Source organism: Haliotis cracherodii, unplaced genomic scaffold (assembly GCF_022045235.1).
Source record: "Haliotis cracherodii isolate W230 unplaced genomic scaffold, xgHalCrac1.p SCAF_12, whole genome shotgun sequence".
Lineage (NCBI taxonomy): Eukaryota > Metazoa > Mollusca > Gastropoda > Lepetellida > Haliotidae > Haliotis > Haliotis cracherodii.
In genome coordinates this window covers 26,662,894-26,682,139 of record NW_027266267.1, presented here as the reverse complement: position 1 = coordinate 26,682,139, position 19,246 = coordinate 26,662,894, and the positions used below count along the sequence as shown (strand labels likewise).

At 40.0% G+C, this 19,246-nt stretch overlaps 1 protein-coding gene across 1 annotated transcript; it reads left to right on the top strand.

Annotated features, from left to right (window-relative positions):
• Nucleotides 1–67: 67 nt before the first annotated feature.
• LOC139458298 (V-type proton ATPase catalytic subunit A) lies at nucleotides 68–18,883 on the top strand. Its single transcript, XM_071239687.1, has 15 exons — nucleotides 68–125; nucleotides 6,161–6,254; nucleotides 7,277–7,405; nucleotides 8,359–8,448; nucleotides 8,848–8,969; nucleotides 9,536–9,673; nucleotides 10,116–10,267; nucleotides 10,792–10,954; nucleotides 11,493–11,601; nucleotides 12,379–12,616; nucleotides 12,774–12,981; nucleotides 13,236–13,295; nucleotides 14,291–14,385; nucleotides 15,077–15,248; nucleotides 16,384–18,883. The coding sequence occupies exons 1-15, from the start codon at nucleotides 123–125 to the stop codon at nucleotides 16,474–16,476; spliced, it is 1,866 nt and encodes a 621-aa protein (XP_071095788.1). The 5' UTR covers nucleotides 68–122; the 3' UTR covers nucleotides 16,477–18,883.
• Nucleotides 18,884–19,246: the final 363 nt, after the last annotated feature.

Below are 19,246 nucleotides of genomic sequence, written 5' to 3'. Positions count from 1 at the left end.
GTATGTGCTATTGACACATTTAATATGTTGTACGGCACATATAATATGTCAAATCGAGCCTCTCTCGCGTCATTTCCCGGAGTATTACGAGGGGCTACATCACATGATTTAGGAACATCAACATGGTGAGTTGGATTATCACGAGTGCCGGTTTTATTTTGTGAATCTACTGCTTTAAATCGTTGAAATATTGCCGCATTTCTTATCATAGTGTCCTGTTTGCTTTTCATGTCAAATACTTTAACATAATCGCATTTGAGAGAAAACCTAGGGAACATTTCACACCGCATCGCCGAAATCAGACTTCCTCCTATTTCTGATATTGATTGATTGATTGACCGTTGATTGGATTATTCTAAAGCGATCATTAATTATACCACGTCAGTAATGGTTTTAGGAAGTTTAAGCTTAAAGTCGAACCGTTTATCCACGCCGCAGCTGTTACCTGCTTTAAAATATTCAGCTCAACGACATATGCAGGGCAAATAAATACGTATTCGTGGGCTGACGGTCACATTGCAATGACAAGCTATTGATGATGAGGACTTTTGTGAAGGTCATTCTTACAAATTAGAATGGATTCTTTTGAAAATTAACTTAATGAAGTATTTAATATGTTCACAAATGAAAAATGGTAGAGTTCATTTCAAATTTGAGTGAGGTTGAATTTTCTCATTAAGGTTGTTTGTTTAAGATATTAACATTGCCCACCATTTTCACTACTGTTTATATAGTTAAAGATGTTTCATATTTTGAGTATTATAAACACTATGTTGATTCCATAGTTTAATACACATCATGATTGATGACTGAGATGTTCTTGTTAATTTACACTCATGCAATGTGGACATGCTCTGTCATGTTAATATATATATAACTCAACTAGTTACATTATTAAACAAAATAATTACAGAATACATTAATGTGTATTAATATTATCCACATGTTGCCATACAGGAAACTTTAGAAAGTCATTCAACAAAACCTTGTTAATCTGGAAACCTCAGGAAACCACACAAACTCATCCAAATGATAGAGATTTATAGGCTCGTTATGTAACTATTTATAACAGATATATTCAGCTCATCCAAATGAAACAAAAACACTGAAATACCAGATTAAATACAGAAGGTAAATGGCTTGGATTAAGTTATTTGATGATGTTGAGTGACAGGAGATCTGCGTCCTGGATCCTGTCTTACTGAAGGTGACACAGGTGCATTCAAACAGCTGTTCACGTCCTTGAGGACATACCTATTCCCCTCCCTAGCCCTTATTGAGGTATATATTGGGATTTGTCCAGACCTGTAGGCAAACACTTAGTCAATGAAAACATTTCTTTAAAACATTTTTTTTTTTTTTATCAAATGAAGCTTGGTTTAGTTTGATCTAGACTTCCCTGGGCTTTTAGTGTTATATATATTCCACAGTCATGGTGCAGGACAACCAGACCTGATCAGAGGCCAGTATTTGGCCCAATGTCTGAAGCTAATATCTGTAAAAATTCCCAATTTAGAATTAAATCTTTTATAAAGAATTTAAATAAAAAGAGTCATGCTATCTGCAGAGGTGGCTTGCATTTCACTGATACGACCAATAAGCAAGAATATGCTTTAATGTGTAGTGTTACATTTGAATGAAATAGTAACATGGTTAAAATACCCCTGAATTTGAGGTGTTTTTCCTCAGTTTGTTAGCTAAGGGCACATCGTTTGAAATCCTAGATAAATCCCTTATATCTAACTGTAAGTCAGGTTAAAAAATGTTGGTCCAAGCCTACAAATGGGGGTCCCATAGAAATGACTTCTTGATTTCTAACTCAGTAAGATTTTGAGCCTACCCCTAAAGCTGAACATGCTATTCTTTCTACATGTTCTATAGGAACAAGTTGTACAAAGAGCTGGCCTGTAAGGGTTCACACAACACCCATAATCCCTGGATACAATGTGTGAATACTGTAGCCATTGTCATGTGGGATTTTTAAGCCGCTGTCAGCAAATACAGACTGTCACTGTTTGTGAAATACTACTCACTCACTAAATTACATTTGGTACAGTTCATTAATACATGTGCGTGATGTAACCAGGGATGCGGAAATGTTAGACGTGACCCCCAGCAGCCCCTTTATTGGACAAGTAAATGTTTGCTTATATCTTTGGAAAAGTGAAACATTCTCTAGAAGCTTAAGTGAAAAAAGCATATCAATGACATCTACTCACTGGGATTTCACAAGAAATATGTGTTTTATATAATTTATTTCATTTTCCAATTATGGCTTTGGGTCTGGATAGTTGAATCTGCAATCCCCAAAGTATGGCACACCTTGCTTCTAATATTTGTTAAAGCTAGTAACATAGACTTGATGCAAGTCGCTTGTTTAACTTGGTACTTCATCTATCAGCTAAATGTTGTTAACTATGTTGTGTTCCCTGTACATGATATTGATAAGTCGAAATTTTCAAATTCATAATGGCAACAAAGTTCTAAATGCTATTTCCATGATTTCTTTGAATCTCTTTCTCTTCATTTTAAGGGTAGGGTTGGGTAACCGAGTGTTTTTAGTGTTTGTCATACTGAATACCCAGGTTTTATTCCCCACTAGACAATGACAATGTGTGAAACATTCTTGGTGTCCCTATCTGTCACTGTTAATTTTATTAAAACTTATTCAAACATTAGCGGATAATTGAAAAATTATATAAAATGTTGAAAAAATTCATACTGAAGGAGAGAGGAAAAGAATAGTGTATTTAAAAAACGTCATTTCATCTAATACAGAAAATAAAGGAACAGTGATGAATAGTCAGTATTTTCAAAATATTCCCTACAAGTTCAAAATAATTGAGGTAAGAATCCTAACTGTTATGGTTAAGTCAAAACATGATATCAAAGACTGTTCAACTGTTTTTCAAGCAGAGTGCATCTTCATCAAACAGGAAATATGTGTGTGTAAGCTGAATCCTGCAAGGAATTTTGCTCAAATATATATGTACTCCTTAAGAAGGACAGTGTAAGCTGGACTCACAGGCCGTGGTTTAAGCACAGCACGCTACTGGCCAACCATGTCTGGATGTACTTAGCTGGCTCTATGTAAATACATACTTTATCTGCCTAGCAGCGCAGGAGATCACCAGGCTTCAACTCCAGAAGGTGACTTTGACAAGAAAACTCTCACAAGTGTAGATACTGTAGATGTTGTAGTTGAAAAATAAACATTGATAGAGACATGGTTATCTGGCTGGGATTTGGGGGATAGAAACATAGGTCACTGTCCCCGTTCTATTACAGAGAGTTCCCTGGAAAATGGTCGGTATGGGAGAAAATATCTTTGCGACAGAATTAATCTCATTAAAATCAGATCTCAGTTTTCACTACTGCTAAACAAAGATCTGAGGATATCCCATTACGGGTCACATCAGAACGACCTTTCGCGAATTTTGACCGACCGTTGAAATGACTGTCAAGAAATCGACATTGGCCAATCAGATGGCAGCTTTCTCAAGTTTTTCAAACACTAGTTTCAAACTGGCGACTACGCTTCGAAACATATTTTGACGTATTCTCGATTAAAAATTTTAAAACTGATAAGAAGAACATTCTGGAATGGCTCAAGATGGCCTAGATTGTATGGATATAATCATAAAACCAGTAACTGTTGTTCGGAATACCCCGTGTTAAATATATCGTGGTTGCCTGATTAGAAAACACATTCCGACTGTCACTTTCAGGATCTGGTAAGCGACGCTCTGATTGGTTGGATGAAAGGTTGTTCTGACGTGACCCACAATGGGATACCCACAGATCTTTGTTTAGCGATAGCAAGAACTAAGATCTGATTTTAATGAGATTGCGACAGGATGAATTGGAATTTTAGTCAGGCTTGTGGCGTTTCTACAAATATTAAGGAGATTTGATATTCTCTACAACTTTGTCAAATAAAATTTAAATTTAAACCCAAGGTCGTTATTTTTTATAAATTTGTGCAACCAGGATGTGTTTGGTGTACAGCTATTAATACTCAAGCTTCTAGTATCCCCTCACAGGCAACCAGTCTGACAACCATGTTGTATAACCTGCTACAGCTCACAGTCTGTGTACATGAACACTTCCTGACATGTTGAATAAACACATTACTGTTACAGCAACATTTGTTCAGCTATAAACTGGAGATGTCCTAGATACAGCCACCATTTTAGTAGCAAACAGGTTGCCCATTCTTCCCATAAATCTCATTAACATTCATGCTGGAATAATGAATCTGCAGACTGGCTGCAGAAAGTCCTTGAAAGATTATATTGTGACAGAATTATGTGAGCTTAAGTTCAAGCAGGAGTCGATTTAACTGCTGGCCTGTTAAAATTACAAAGGGCTTGCTGAAAGGTAAAGTAGATGGCCCGTCTGGCTAGTCAAAATTTCCCCCCTTCTCTGTGTATGTTTGATTTATTTTTTTTTATCATCTAGGTAGAATGACATTTTGTAATGTGTGCAACAACTTCTTTATTTGCTGATAAATCACCAGGAAATGAGGCCCAGGTTCCATTCCCCACGTTGGTACAATGTGTGTATTAAAGTCCCATTTCAAGTGTTCCCACAGGGATATTGCTGTAATATTTCTAAAAGTAGTGTACAATCACACTCACTCACCCAAATACAAGGAATTTGAAACCCTGTAGATGCTTTATCAGTGAAATTTCCGATCCAGCTAATTTGTGATGGTATTGTTGTTTGACATGCAACATGTCCATTAAACAAGGCAACAGTATTACTTGCTTTGCAAACAATTGACATTTTTGTGACAAGACCTGACCTTATTTAGATGTAAAAACCTATGTTGATTAACTTGACATGAATTTTTCAACTCATTCAGTATCTCCTAGACATGTCATCACAATGAAATTGCATCACTATCCTTTGCAGACCATCGTGATGTCACTATTAAATGACATCACTAATCTCTCTACTGGTTAGCTATACTTGTTACTCTCAAGACACTGGTTATTCCTGTTTACAATCTCATTAAAATCAGATCTTAGTTCTCGCTACCGCTAAACGGAGATCTGAGGACATCCCATTAGGTGCCACGACCTTTCATCCGACCAATCAGACCATCGCTTACCAGATCATGAAAGTGACAGTCGGAATGTGATTTCTGATCATGCAACCTCGAAAACTTTAACACGGGGTATTCCGAATGATAGTTACGGGCTTAACGACTGAATCCATACAATCTAGACCATCTATCAACCATTCCAGAATGTTCTTTTGTTTAGGTTTCAATTTTTAAATGAGAATTTGTCAAAATATGTTTCGAAGCGTAGTCGCCAATTTGAAATTAGTGCCATAAAGCACAAGAAAGCTGCCTTCTGATTGGCTAATGTTGACTTCTTGTTAGTCATTCCATTGGTCAGTCAAAGTTCGCGCAAGGTCGGTCTGACGTGACCCGTAATGGGATGTCCTCAGATCTTTGTTTAGCGGTAGCATTCAAAGGTAGTCACAGGTTTACGACTGTGACCTTGATGTCTACAGTTGGTGACGTGACACACTTCACTTCCAAGTGTTTCATTGACATCATAACCTGTGAAGATTCCGGGGTTGAATAGGTCTTCAGCAACCCATGCTTACTGTAAAAAGTGACTATGCTTGTTGTAAAAGGCGACTAACGGGATCGGGTGGTCAGGCTCGCTTATTTGGTTGATGCATGTCATCGATCCCAATTGCGTGGATCGATGCTCATGATATAAATCACTGGATTGTCTGGTCCAGACTCGATTATTTACAGACCGCCATCATATAGCTGAAATATTGCTGAGTGCGGCGTAAAACAACAAACCAACAACAACAACAACAACAACAACAACTATTTTTACCTATAACCTTGACGGGTCTCTACTCTGTTTTATGTGATTATATCATGCTTGTTATCGTGTGGTTATATCATGCTTGTTATCCTGTGGTTATGTCATGCTTGTTATCGTGTGGTTATATCATGCTTGTTATTGTGTGGTTATATCATGCTTGTTATCGTGTGGTTATATCATGCTTGTTATCGTGTGGTTATATCATGCTTGTTATCGTGTGGTTATATCATGCTTGTTATCATGTGGTTTTATCATGCTTGTTATCATGTGGTTATATCATGCTTGTTATCGTGTATTTGCAGGCAGGAGGAATGGATAGAGCACGGCGCATGCCGAAGATTGCGGACTTTGAGAAGGAGTCCATGTTTGGATATGTTTATGCAGTATCCGGCCCTGGTAAGTGCAGGGGAAATAAAGGTCTAAAAAAATCCGCTCGTCTGTCGTGTTGATGAGTGGCAACATGTGCAGGGCGAGAAAGAATTGAAGAAACTCTTGTCCTACTGGTCGAGTACACATATTTCAATCTTATCAATTCATCTCTAAATGTCTTCAATAAAATATTCAGGATAATTTCGAATATAAAATATGTTTTCATCTTTCGCATGATCTAAGTAATAGCATGAAATATGTGTCGGTCATATTGTAAATAGACAACATACTTGGCAACTGTCTGTTACAAAGATAAACAGGAAGTGCACTTGCACAGCAGGTTTCGAAACTAAGTTTTAAAGGGAGATAATTTAAAAGTTTATTTTTGTTCGAAGTTTCTTGTTACCTATGCTCAAAGCGATAGTGAACAGCTTGTGATTCATTTTGTGAGGGAAATGGCCGACATACAGAAGTTTTTGATCAGGGAAGGTGGGTTAACAACAAAAAACTTCATTGAATTAACAAACAGGCTGAAAAAGGAAAATTTCCCCAAAACAGTATGACTGAAAAAAGAAAACGAACTGTACATGACGCGTGGTTGAGCGAGTTTGAATGGGTGGAGATGAACGTAGGTGAAGGGGACTTCTGTTTGCACAGTCTGCTGTAAATAATAACTGGGAATATAAAACTTAAAGAAATTTGACAGGGGAAGTGAAAATATTACAGGATGAGTACAAAATATTATCTGCTTGCCCTGCAGGACAAGTTTGGTTTAAGAAATTTTTTGAGTCCGGAAATGGATCAACTTTGTTATTGATGACATGAAATAGCCATCATTAAGTAATACACGCATTATTTGATATGCATGGAAATTGGAATTATGGTATCTTGAGGTCCTTGCTGTCATCTCCGGTGTATTTGAATTAATATTTGACTCAAGGACCTCCTATGACAAGGTCTCCATGACTTTCCAGCTTGATTTTGAGCACTGTGATTTTGAATCTGAAGTGTTGGTAGTGTGTTGGTCACCATGGTAACGTGTGTTTCAGTGGTGACGGCCCAGCAGATGTCGGGCGCGGCTATGTACGAGCTGGTGCGTGTGGGACACGCGGAGCTGGTGGGGGAGATCATCAGGCTGGAGGGCGACATGGCCACCATCCAGGTCTACGAAGACACCTGTATCCTTCCACCCAGTCATGTGGGGGAGGGGGGGAGTGCACTGATCAATGGGCGAGAAGTGACCACATCGAATACTAGTCATAGCTTCATGGCTGCTCCAAGCAGTGTGTGTGTTTATTCTCATGTAAATGCAATCAATCTTTTTTTATTGATATCACATTTTAAAAAAATGACAGTGAAAAATAGAGAAAATGAATTATTTATTTTTTTGCATCTGTTAGTGTTACAGAAAATAACTTTTGATTACAATCACCATGGTCACCGACGCAAGGCACTGAGAAAAAAGAACCTGCGAACTAAAGTGAAATACAGGCAGGCTTAAGGTGTTGTAATGACATGTGTCTATGTTCAGTTAATTTATGAAATGAGGCCTAAGTCAAATGAACAATACTGAAATCAGTGCCAGCTCTACCATTACTTGATACTGCTGTGTGAGACTTTTAATGTAATCTCAGTGCTTCTTGTTCTGAGTACTTGCTGGTCCAGCTTGAGCAGGGCTGTCTGGAACTGTTGGTTATAAAAATCAACTTGCATCGGCGGGCTTTGTTGTTAATGACATTGTAAATACTTGACAAGATTATCAATTAATATTTACCTTTGCATTCCATTGTGAATTTTAGAATTTTAAAAAAAAACTTCAGTTAATTCAATCAATACTTGATAATGTATTGTATTTCTGTACTATGCAATTAGTAATATCAGGTCGCCTGCTTGATTTTATCAAGTAGCATTTTGGCAAGTGCTTAAATAATATTGGTCGCCAAGTTGAAATTTCAGTCGCCGTGGCGACCTCATAATTTGTAACTTTGAGGCCAGCACTGCAAGCAGTCTGTATGTATTGACGGTGTAGGAATGCAGTGTGTACACAACCTGCTAAGTACTGACAATGAAGGGCACCTGTCAGATGGTTCTTCATGCCAGCATCTGCTTGTTTCCTCCTTGACCCCCTCAGCCGGTGTGACTGTGGGCGATCCCGTACTGAGAACAGGAAAACCTCTCTCTGTCGAGCTGGGGCCAGGAATTATGGGTAGCATCTTTGATGGTAAGTTCGGAGTCAATGTATCTCTTTCATCAATTTTGCTGTAATTTTGTTTGTTTTGTTGTTTGTTGTTTAACCCCACATTCAGCAATATTCCAGTTATATGACGGCGGTCTGTATGACAGACTCCCCGTATTGGTTCAATTTGTGAAGACCCTTTCCATGATGAAAAATTCCTGGAATATTGTGACTGGCATGAAATAACATTCTCCCAATTCGCTAATTCACTCACTTAAAGTGGTGTTAAAGTCTGACAGGATATTGCTGGAATATTGTGACTGACATGAAATAACATTCTCCAATTCGCAAATTCACTCACTTAAAGTGTTGTTAAACCCTGATGTGATATTGCTGGAATATTACTGAAAGTGACGTCTAACCTCACTCACCCACTATGTGCAGGTATCCAGCGTCCATTGGAGGACATCTCAGAGCTGACACAGAGTATCTACATCCCCAAGGGAATCAACACGCCGGCCCTCGACCGCTCCAAGAAGTGGGACTTCGAGCCCCTCAACATCAAGGTGATCATACTTTTCTTTTTGTTCTTATTCATTATTTGTTTCAAGATTATCTCCCTTGTCTTGGGAGATCTTGAACCTATGAAGTAGGCCTTTTGATGATATTCTTGTAGTCATGTGATACTAAAACTAGAACTAAAATTTGGCCTAGAAATAGATTTCTTTGACTTCCAAAAGTACATGGGATATTATTGTGACGTATACCAAGGTAGGTAACCATGTTACGCAGTTTAAGATTATCTCCCCTTGCTTACATGTTTCTATCAGTATTCGTTTTTAAACATAATCATTAATCCTGTTTTATGTTTTAGTAATTTTTGAAGTTTAGTAACTTGAAGAAATTTTGGGTTTAATTGGAAATGAAACATTACATTTTATGGAATATGATTATATGCCTATTTGTGATATAAGTCTCAAATCTGTTCTTAATTTGTTCAAGAGAGCCGATGCTTTCATAACAGTTTTATACAGCTGTATTTATTTTTTGTTTAACTGATGTTTGATTGATGTGATATGATTTATAAACCCTGCTCCTGAAACAATTTCATACGTATTTCGTTCTTCATCAGATCGGGAGCCACGTGACTGGTGGCGACATCTACGGCGTCGTGTATGAAAACATCCTCATCAAGCACAAGATCATGGTTCCTCCGAAGGCAAGAGGAACCGTCACATTCATCGCCGAGCCCGGATCATACGATGTCAACGTGAGTTGATTTGTTTCCATGTTCACTGCTCCCTATACTTGGGCAGTGCCTTAAACTTGCTGGAGTCAGGGCCGTTTCAATATGTTCAACTTAGCAATCCGTCGTCATGTGGATAGAGCATATCCATGTTTAACCTCACTCTTCTCATGCTAAGTTGTATCCCTGAAATAGTGTATGTGAAATGTTCCTCGAGATAATAACAATTAAACAAAAACAATATTCCTGACTCTCAAAACAGCTGACCTTTTAAAAATGATAAGACTGTATTCCACTGATATTTTCACCTAAAATCTTTATCAAAACACTGATATTAATAGTAATTAAAATTTCCCAATATTTCTCAACTGATCTTCGTGATGATGATAATAACTTTTTCCCCAAATCTCGACATGAAATTTTCTCAAGACTTCTGATTGATAACTGTCTGATCTCCCACTTGCAGGAAGTGATTCTGGAGACAGAGTTTGACGGAGAGCGCACCAAGCACACCATGTTGCAGGTATGGCCCGTGCGACAGATGCGACCCTCCGCTGACAAGTTGGCCGCTAACTACCCTCTGCTGACTGGACAGAGAGTACTTGACTCACTCTTCCCGTAAGTCACATCATAACTACTCCCTTATTTCAGCATAAGATAGGGTGCTGTTCACATTCATGCACATCCAACTGCTAACAAGAGTGAGTGAGTGAGTAAGGGTTAACGCCGCTTTTAGCAATATTCCAGCAATATAATGGCAGGGGACACCAGAAATGGGCTTCACACATTGTACCCATGTGGGCAATCGAAGGTGGGTCTTCATTGTGATGAGCAAACGCTTTAACCACTAGGCTACCCGACCGCCCCACTCCTAATAAGAAGAATAAGTCCCCAGCAAAATGAACTCAGCCTGTGCCACAAACATTTGAGTCTCATCGTTTTCTCATATTTTATAGTTTCAGTAGATTTTGGTGTTAATTTATGGAGTATTATTAGCAGAGACTATGAAATCAGATTAAGTATTATTGGACTCGGGTGCTGACTAGTGGCTGAGGTCTGAGACTGTGAACTAGAAGAGTTCCTGTTTTCTGTGCATGTAATACATATGACACGGGAGTGATCTTTGTTTGTTTGTTCCCCAGATGTGTGCAGGGAGGAACCACTGCTATCCCAGGGGCCTTTGGGTGCGGCAAGACCGTCATCTCCCAGTCCCTGTCCAAGTACTCCAACAGTGACGTCATCGTCTACGTCGGCTGCGGGGAGAGAGGAAACGAGATGTCAGAAGTACTCAGAGACTTCCCACAGGTAATGTTGTTATTGCCAAAACAATTTGGTTACATCTGTTAAGTTAAATAAGTATAAATTTTGTTGTTTCTGTGCTTGAAGGTCAAAGGTCAAGGTGAGTATCCAGGTTGTGAGGTTGTTGTAAGGGGCAAGGTCATGAGGCTACAATGGCTGCTGTCCTACCTGGATGAGTTGCAGCTGATAACACTGTTCAAAACCCGACATGAAAGTGAATGGGTCTTGTCACAACCCTTATGTTAAAAGTTTCAAGTGTGAGCAATGCTGCCTGTCATATCATGTGGGTATTGGAATAGAAAGAGGGTAATATCATCGTTTACCGGAATTCACTGAAGGGGTGCAGTGTAATTTTTTTCTGCGCATAATATTCAAAACATTTTTTCCAAAATACTGAATCCTTTAGAAGGGGTGCGCATTATACTTGGGTGTGCATTATACTTGGGTGTGCACTATACTTGGGTGTGAACTATACGGTGTTTGAAGTGAGATAGAGGTTGTTCATGTTGTGTGCAGTGAGGTGATGGGTGTGACGTGGTTTCAGTTGACTATGGAGGTGGAGGGCAAACCGGAGAGCATCATGAAGAGGACAGCCTTGGTGGCCAACACCTCCAACATGCCGGTAGCTGCCAGAGAGGCCTCTATCTACACAGGTGGGTGCAGCTGTCTCATCCCAGGGGAAACACTCTCACCCCAAGGGTACACTCTCTCATCCAGGGGGAAACACTCTCTCATCCAGGGGGAAACTCTCTCACCCTGGGGGAAACCCTCTCACCCCCAGGGTATGCTCTCTCACCCCAAGGGTACACCTCTATGGTGCACTCACTCACCTGTAGGATACTTTCTCCCATCCCCAGGGTACACTCCCTCATCCCCAGGGTACACTCCCTCATCCCCGGGGAAAAGCTCTGTCATGCACAGTGTGACCCTGGGGTGTTGTTGGTCACTCTAGGGGATCTCGGCTAGACTAGGTCACCTTATGCTCAGTCACAGCCAGGGGATGTGGATGCACATTTTCATCTGATGCACTATTACCCAACCCATGGAGATCTAGGTTGGAATTGGTCTTAAGCAATCCATGCTTGCCGTAACAGCTGACTAACGGGATCGGGAGGTCTGACTTAGTGGATGTATGGTATCCCAATTACGTAGATTGATGCACATGATGTCAATCACTGGATTGTCTGGTCGAGACTCGATTATTTACAGACAGCCGTCATGTAGCTGGAATATTGCTGAGTGCGGGCTTAAACAACAAACAAACAAACAAACATGATATAACTGACATACTGTTAAACTTAACTCTGTCACAAGCAAATCTTTTGCAACACACAAGTGTGTGCGGTAGTCTAGTGGTTTAGGCTATTCCAAAACCCTTATCACTGACTATTGCACAATCTGTCAGCAACCACTGTAATCTTTGTCGCCAGGTATCACCCTATCCGAGTATTTCCGTGACATGGGTTACAACGTGTCCATGATGGCTGATTCCACGTCCAGATGGGCCGAGGCTTTGAGAGAAATCTCTGGTCGTCTAGCTGAGATGCCTGCTGACTCCGGCTACCCAGCCTACCTGGGGGCTCGTCTGGCCTCTTTCTATGAGAGAGCTGGTCGTGTCACGTGTCTCGGAAACCCCAGCAGAGAGGGCTCCGTCAGTATTGTTGGAGCGTAAGTATCTTTGTTATGTAATTGATAGTGTTGTCAATAGTATAATCAGTTCCTCGTTTGTGAGGGTTAGAAGGGAGGTAACTGTGTTTGGAATTGTCCTGATTACCTCCCTTGGCATATTATGTCCTCACCATCAGTACTCTCTGTCTGCTTGTAGCGTGTCTCCCCCTGGTGGTGACTTCTCCGACCCCGTGACCTCTGCGACCCTGGGTATAGTGCAGGTGTTCTGGGGGTTGGACAAGAAGCTGGCTCAACGTAAACACTTCCCCTCCATTAACTGGCTCATCAGTTACAGCAAGTACATGCGGGCTCTTGATGAGTTCTACGACAAGAACTTCCCCGAGTTTGTGCCGCTCAGGAAGAAGGTAAATTAGCTAATTATACTCACTACAACATTCATCTTGGATTATTAGCTTAAGACCTTTTTTCTATTTAGGAAAAAAGTTTGGGAATCATTTTGTTAAAAATTTGATTTTCGTGAAGTTAAGTGAATTTTGAAGTATTTTAAACATGAAAGTTTCTTCTAAAATCTATACACACACATTAAAGAAATGTTGAAAAATATTACCATTACTTACCAACTTCTCTAGACCAACATTATCAATGTTCTCTGTTACAGTGCAAGGAGATTCTACAAGAAGAGGAAGATGTCTCAGAAATTGTACAGCTGGTCGGAAAGGTAGATCTACAGTCTGTCCCTTTAGGATTCCACAGCAAGGAATATCCATTTGACAAGTGTTCCACTCTCCAGAACATTCATGACTAGGTCTTCAACAATAAATATAAAAAAGTTATCCATGAAGATCCGGGGTAGAATAGATCTTCAGCAACCCATGCTTGCCGTAATGCAAACCCATTATGGTTGTTGTAAGAGGCGACTAACGGGATCGGATGGTCAGACTTGCTGACTTGGGTTCTGCTTGTCATTGTATCCCAATTGCGTGGATCGATGCTCATGATATCCACCACTGGATTGGCCATGTTGGCTGGTCCAGATTTGAATATATACAGACTGCCATCATATACCTGTAATATTGATGAGTGTGGCGCTAAACAACAAACAAACAAACATTTTTGAACAGACGCATCTTTATCATTGCTTGTCACAGAAGTCAAGCTGATTGACCTGTTGCTGACCGTTGGCTCAAAGAAGCTGCAATTTGCTGTGCAGAGTTGCATCCCTTAGCTTTGTCAGACAACACTGATCATGGGTTCAAATCCCTGTTCACTCTGTGCTTGGAGGTTTGCCAGCACTTGTGCCCATAGGTTTCACCAACAAGGAAAGACCTGTATCACAAGCTGACACACTGTGATGTTACTGAACTACTGTTCAAAGCGTTGATCTCACTTTCTCTCTCTCCTTTTGGGGACACGGGTGGCCCAGTCGTCTAATGCGCTGTGATTCGCTGTGCAAAGTTGCGTCCCTTGGGCTCGCCAGAAACCTATGATTGTGGGTTCGAATCCTGGTTCGCCCCGATTATGTTTCTAGGTTTGTCAGCACCATACCCGTGCTCGTGGGTTTCACCAAAGTGGTAAATGTCTAAGACGTGCATCACTTCAGGCTTTCCTCCCACATTAAGCTGACACGCCGTGATATAACTGGAAGACTGTTACAACTTACAAGCGTTGTTAAACCCAACACACTCACTCACTCACTCTCTCCATTGTACACAGGGCTCTCTGGCAGAACCAGACAAGATCCTCCTTGAGGTTGCCAAACTCATCAAGGATGATTACCTGCAGCAGAACGGCTACACTCCGTATGACAGGTGGGTGGACACACCCTCAGTGGGGATACCAGGGCAGAATGGCTTAACGCCTCAGACATTTTGTTGTGTGTGGTCAACCTCAGTGGTGTCCTCCGGAATTCTCAGGCAGCATAGTTCTATTGCTCAAGAGGGATTTATATCAGATTCAAAACTATGTGCCCTTGGCAGACAAAATGCAAAATATAACATACTTTTGTTCAAAATTAGGACTTTATTTTCTTAAATTATTATCCTTATTTTTTTTATTCAGAAGTATTTTAATACCTCATTCAATGCAAAAATGTAAAACTTAACTTAAAGCCTCTTCTTGTTGTCAGTGACATGCAAGTCATCTCTGTATAGCCATAACATTTATAGTTATTACTATGATAACATCATTTGGGAGTTTTTACTGACAATTGCTTCAGGCTTCAGAATGAAGGCTTCTGAGCAGGTCCAGAGAATTCCTTCTCCACTTTGATTTCTGTATAATTATGTGTCAACAACTAATTGTTCGCTCATCACGCTGAAGACATGAGTTCGATGCCTCACATGGGTATGCTGTGTTGCCCATTTCTGGTGTCCCCGGGCGTAATATTGCTTGAATGTTGCTCGGATATTGCTTGAATATTGCTTGAATGTTGCTTGAATGTTGCTAAAAGCAGCATAAACCCATACTCACTCACTCACTCACTCACTCACTGTTTCCCAGGTTCTGCCCCTTCTACAAGACGGTGGGCATGTTGAAGAACATCATCGCATTCTACGACCTGGCCCGGCATGCTGTGGAGAGCACGGCACAGAGCGAGAACAAAATCACCTGGGCCATCATCCGAGACCAGATGAACGACATCCTCTACAAACTCAGCAGTATGAAGTTCAAGGTCAGTTCCACAATCTCACAGCCAACCAGGGTTAGAAGGAGACTACACTGAAGGGTGTGACGATTGTTGCACAGTGAATGCATACTCGTGTGTTTGATATGTATTTCAGAGCCCACCAGATCAGTTTATTTAACAGGATGTTTTAATTTCTTACATGCCAGCATATTGCTGTACCATTTGCTGCAACACTCACACTTATGAGACCTAGTTACAGAAAGAGCTGACATCTAGATACGACAAGGGCACATTATAATGGTCTCAAGCCACTATATGACACACTGTTTGATGGAGATATATCGATAGATCAGGTGTCCATGGCCTGGTGGCAATACATTGATGACATAAGGAACTAAGTGGTCAACTTCCCTTACTTCCTAAACTGACCGCCTTTGTGGTCTAGTGGATAGAGTGGAGAGCAGAATGTCGGTGGTTTGATCTCCACTTCATACCAAGAGATGTTAAAAGATGTTGCCTTGCCTGGCGCTCAGCATTAAGGGGCTAAAACAAGGACTGGTCGTTTGGAGTCAGTGTACTGTCTATGTGGGGTATTCATGTTAAACTGCAGCATGGTATCTCAGTGGCCTACCACTATAAAACTAGCATTATTACAAGCAGTGCTACCCACGTTGCTACTGAAGTGCAATAATCTTAATGTTAAACCCCATTTCACCTCACTTCCTAAACACATTACCACACAATCTTCTGAATCTTGTTCCCGGCTTCATATCATAATACTATCGAAAGTTCTAGCAGTTTGCTGCACAGAGTTGTGTCCCTTGGGCAAAACACAGTGATTGTTGGTTCAAGACAACACTTGCCCTGATTATGCTTCTTGGTTTCTCAGCACCATACCCGTGCTCGTGGGTTTAACAAAAGTGTTAAATGTCAGAGACCTGCATCACTTCAGGCTTTCCTCCCACATTAAGCTGACATGCCGTGATATAACTGGAATACTGTTCAAAACGGTGTTAAACCCAACTCACTCACTCACTCACTCACTCGCTCACTCACTCAAAAGTTTTAAAGTTCATCGCAATTATATTGATAGCTATCCCAATGCTTTTGCGGTGATGAAAATGCCATCGAAAACCACCCCAATGGTGACCGTTTTGATATTTCCCAAACTTATTTCCAGGACCCAGTCAAAGATGGCGAGGCAAAGATCAAGCAGGATTTTGATGAACTCAACGAGGAGATGCAGACAGCATTCAGGAATCTAGAAGACTAGACCAAGGTCAAGGTCACCCGACATTGTGATACGAAGGCTGTGTTTTTAATGTGGACCATATTTCTCTGTTAGAATACAACATGTAGGTACTACACTAGTGTGTCACTTTGTGAATGTTTTACCAAAAGGCACGGAATCAAACGTTCAGCTTAACCATTCAGATTGTCAAGTCATATTTAGTTCTGGTTGTTCCATCTCTTTCAATCCTGTCTCTGCACAGTCATGGAGAGCTTGGTTGACCATTTCCGATCTTTAATCAAACTTGGCCTTACTTTGTAGCTATGTGTGTATCCGACATTTGAGAATTCTTGGTTACATAGTTTCCATAATATACAACGGACTGTATTCCCGGAATGGCTGTAGATAGAGCGGGTATTTTGTAAATATGGATGTATTGACTGAATCAAGATTACGACTGCTTTGTATGTATAAATTGAACATCATCGCCAAATAAAACTACAGCAAATTACATATCCCATTTCAGCTGTGATTCGTAGTACGATGTAGGATATGTGGAAACATACCGCTCAACGTTTGATAAGGATACAGTGACGTTTTATTTTATGGACGAATACGTATCTCATTTCCTCTCCCCATTGTGAAACTGAAATTTGTCCTTTGTGAATAGCTGCAATGTTGCTGATGCTTCGGTTAGCAAAATTCACTCTCACTCACTTAAATGCGACAGTTCCATGGCACTACTGTCATCATGACAACATATCTAACCAGTCAGTCATATTCACCTGGATGTCCTTATAAAACGTTGAGTGATATGTTACTGCAGGTAAAATATTAATATGACAATTTGCAAAATAGAAAATGTGAAAAAGAGATGAATTTTGAAAAACAAGCCATAGTAAAAGGTTACAGTGTCTCGTTAAACAAATGTTTAAGAATAGTTGAATTCTTTTGAATGAAATCCACTGTTTCTTTGAGTGAATGACACAAATTGTGAAGTCTTGTATTGTGATAGTGTATGTCCACACAGTTTAGAACAGAGCATGGAGTTTGTCAGAATTTCACCCCAGAGTACTAGAGTGTTGTTGAGAAGAATTGTTCAGTGAACTCACCATTCCATCCCATTATTGATTCTTTAAGAGGGGAATCCATTGTTTACATGGCATGTTTCTCTGAAAATAATTTTCAGATTGATATTATTGGACATTTTGTTTGTTTGTTGACGAATGTTTATTAAAGAAGTGAACTTTGTATTCTAAATGAGATATAATGTTCAAGTGTTAATTAAGAACTAGTTATGAATTTTTTTGTAATGTTATTACAATTTCTTTGATCTGCCCTTAACATGAACTTGTGATCTGTAACAAGATAGAATGTCTTGAGTAGGTATTTGATGACAGAAGTCAAAACTATTTCAATCTTATTTCAATTTGGCATGATGTGTGCAACTCATTTTCTAAATCAGGTAATATCTAGTTCAAGTGACAGATGCTCGAAATAAAAAAATGAACACCTTTTCACAGGACTTTCTGAATTCACAGGATTTTTTTAATTGGCAGGACGTGTTGACGCTGTCAGAGTGTTTGCTGATTACATGTGTCATAATGCAAGTCCAGATAGAAATTTGTTTGACATGTGTGTCATTTGTAATCTATTTCATGAAGCACTTTGTTGAGACCAGTTTCCATCAAGTTTGTCCATTGGCTAGTCATGATCAATAGTCTAACCCAGTGTTATACGGAAGCAGTATATGCATGGCCGTTTCATTTCGTTCATAATTTGATGCACACATTTATATACACATACCAATTTCTTTTCCATTAAATGCTGTCGGATATTTTTTTCTGTGGGTATCACTGTATAGTTCGAAGATTTAATCCTGTTCTGTATGCAGTATATATATATATCTGAAAGTAGAAGAATTTTGTATGATTTGATTACTTTGGTGTAGGCTAGCTAGCTATCTTGTGGATACATTTAGCAGAAGGATTTAGCCTGAACAGGAAAGGGTCAAGACCGTTCACCATGGTCTCCAGTTTTCTGCCCCTAAATAATCCTATGTCATATGAGTGAATTAAGCAGAATCAGTTTTAGAACAAATTTGTCCTCATTCAAATCAGAGCATGGACAGACTGTGAAAGTACTAGTCATGAGTAGCCTCCCTTAGTTTGTCTTCCTGACGTGGTAACCTCCCTTGATAGTTGTCAATTTTCTGCTCACTGGAATGGAATTGTTAAGTAATAACATGGCTTCTCCGATTTTCATCAGTCATCTCTTTGATGACCTGTAGGTCATAAGCTGCAACAGTTGCCTCCCCTAGTTTGGGGATCGCCTGTGACCCACCATCCCCACCTGTCAGTCATGTGCCCACCTGTGCTTCTTGTTTGTATGTGAGGGCGCTGTTGACAGGCTGTATTACCATTACCAAATAAAAATGCTGGAAAACTAACATGATGTCTGTTGTTTTGGGAATGAAATCTATTTTGCAAATTGTCATGGAAACTGAACTTGGTGTAGTTTGAAATATAAAAATGAGTGTTGTTTTACGCGATTGGTCAGGCAGCAATATATCATGCTAAAGGTAAATATTTGAGTCTCAACCAGGCAGCACAATGCTTGAGAGATGTTGTCTGGGAATAACTGCATCAGGATGCTTCATCCAACATACGTAGATCTATAATACTGCTAAACAGACTGTGGAGGGTGACAAGATGCACAGGTCTTCGCAGATCTTCGGGTTCCATTTTCAGGTTGTTTCTTCTGAAGTGGGTGTAGCAGTACGTTGGTGCACAGAGAATGAGTGCCACCCCCT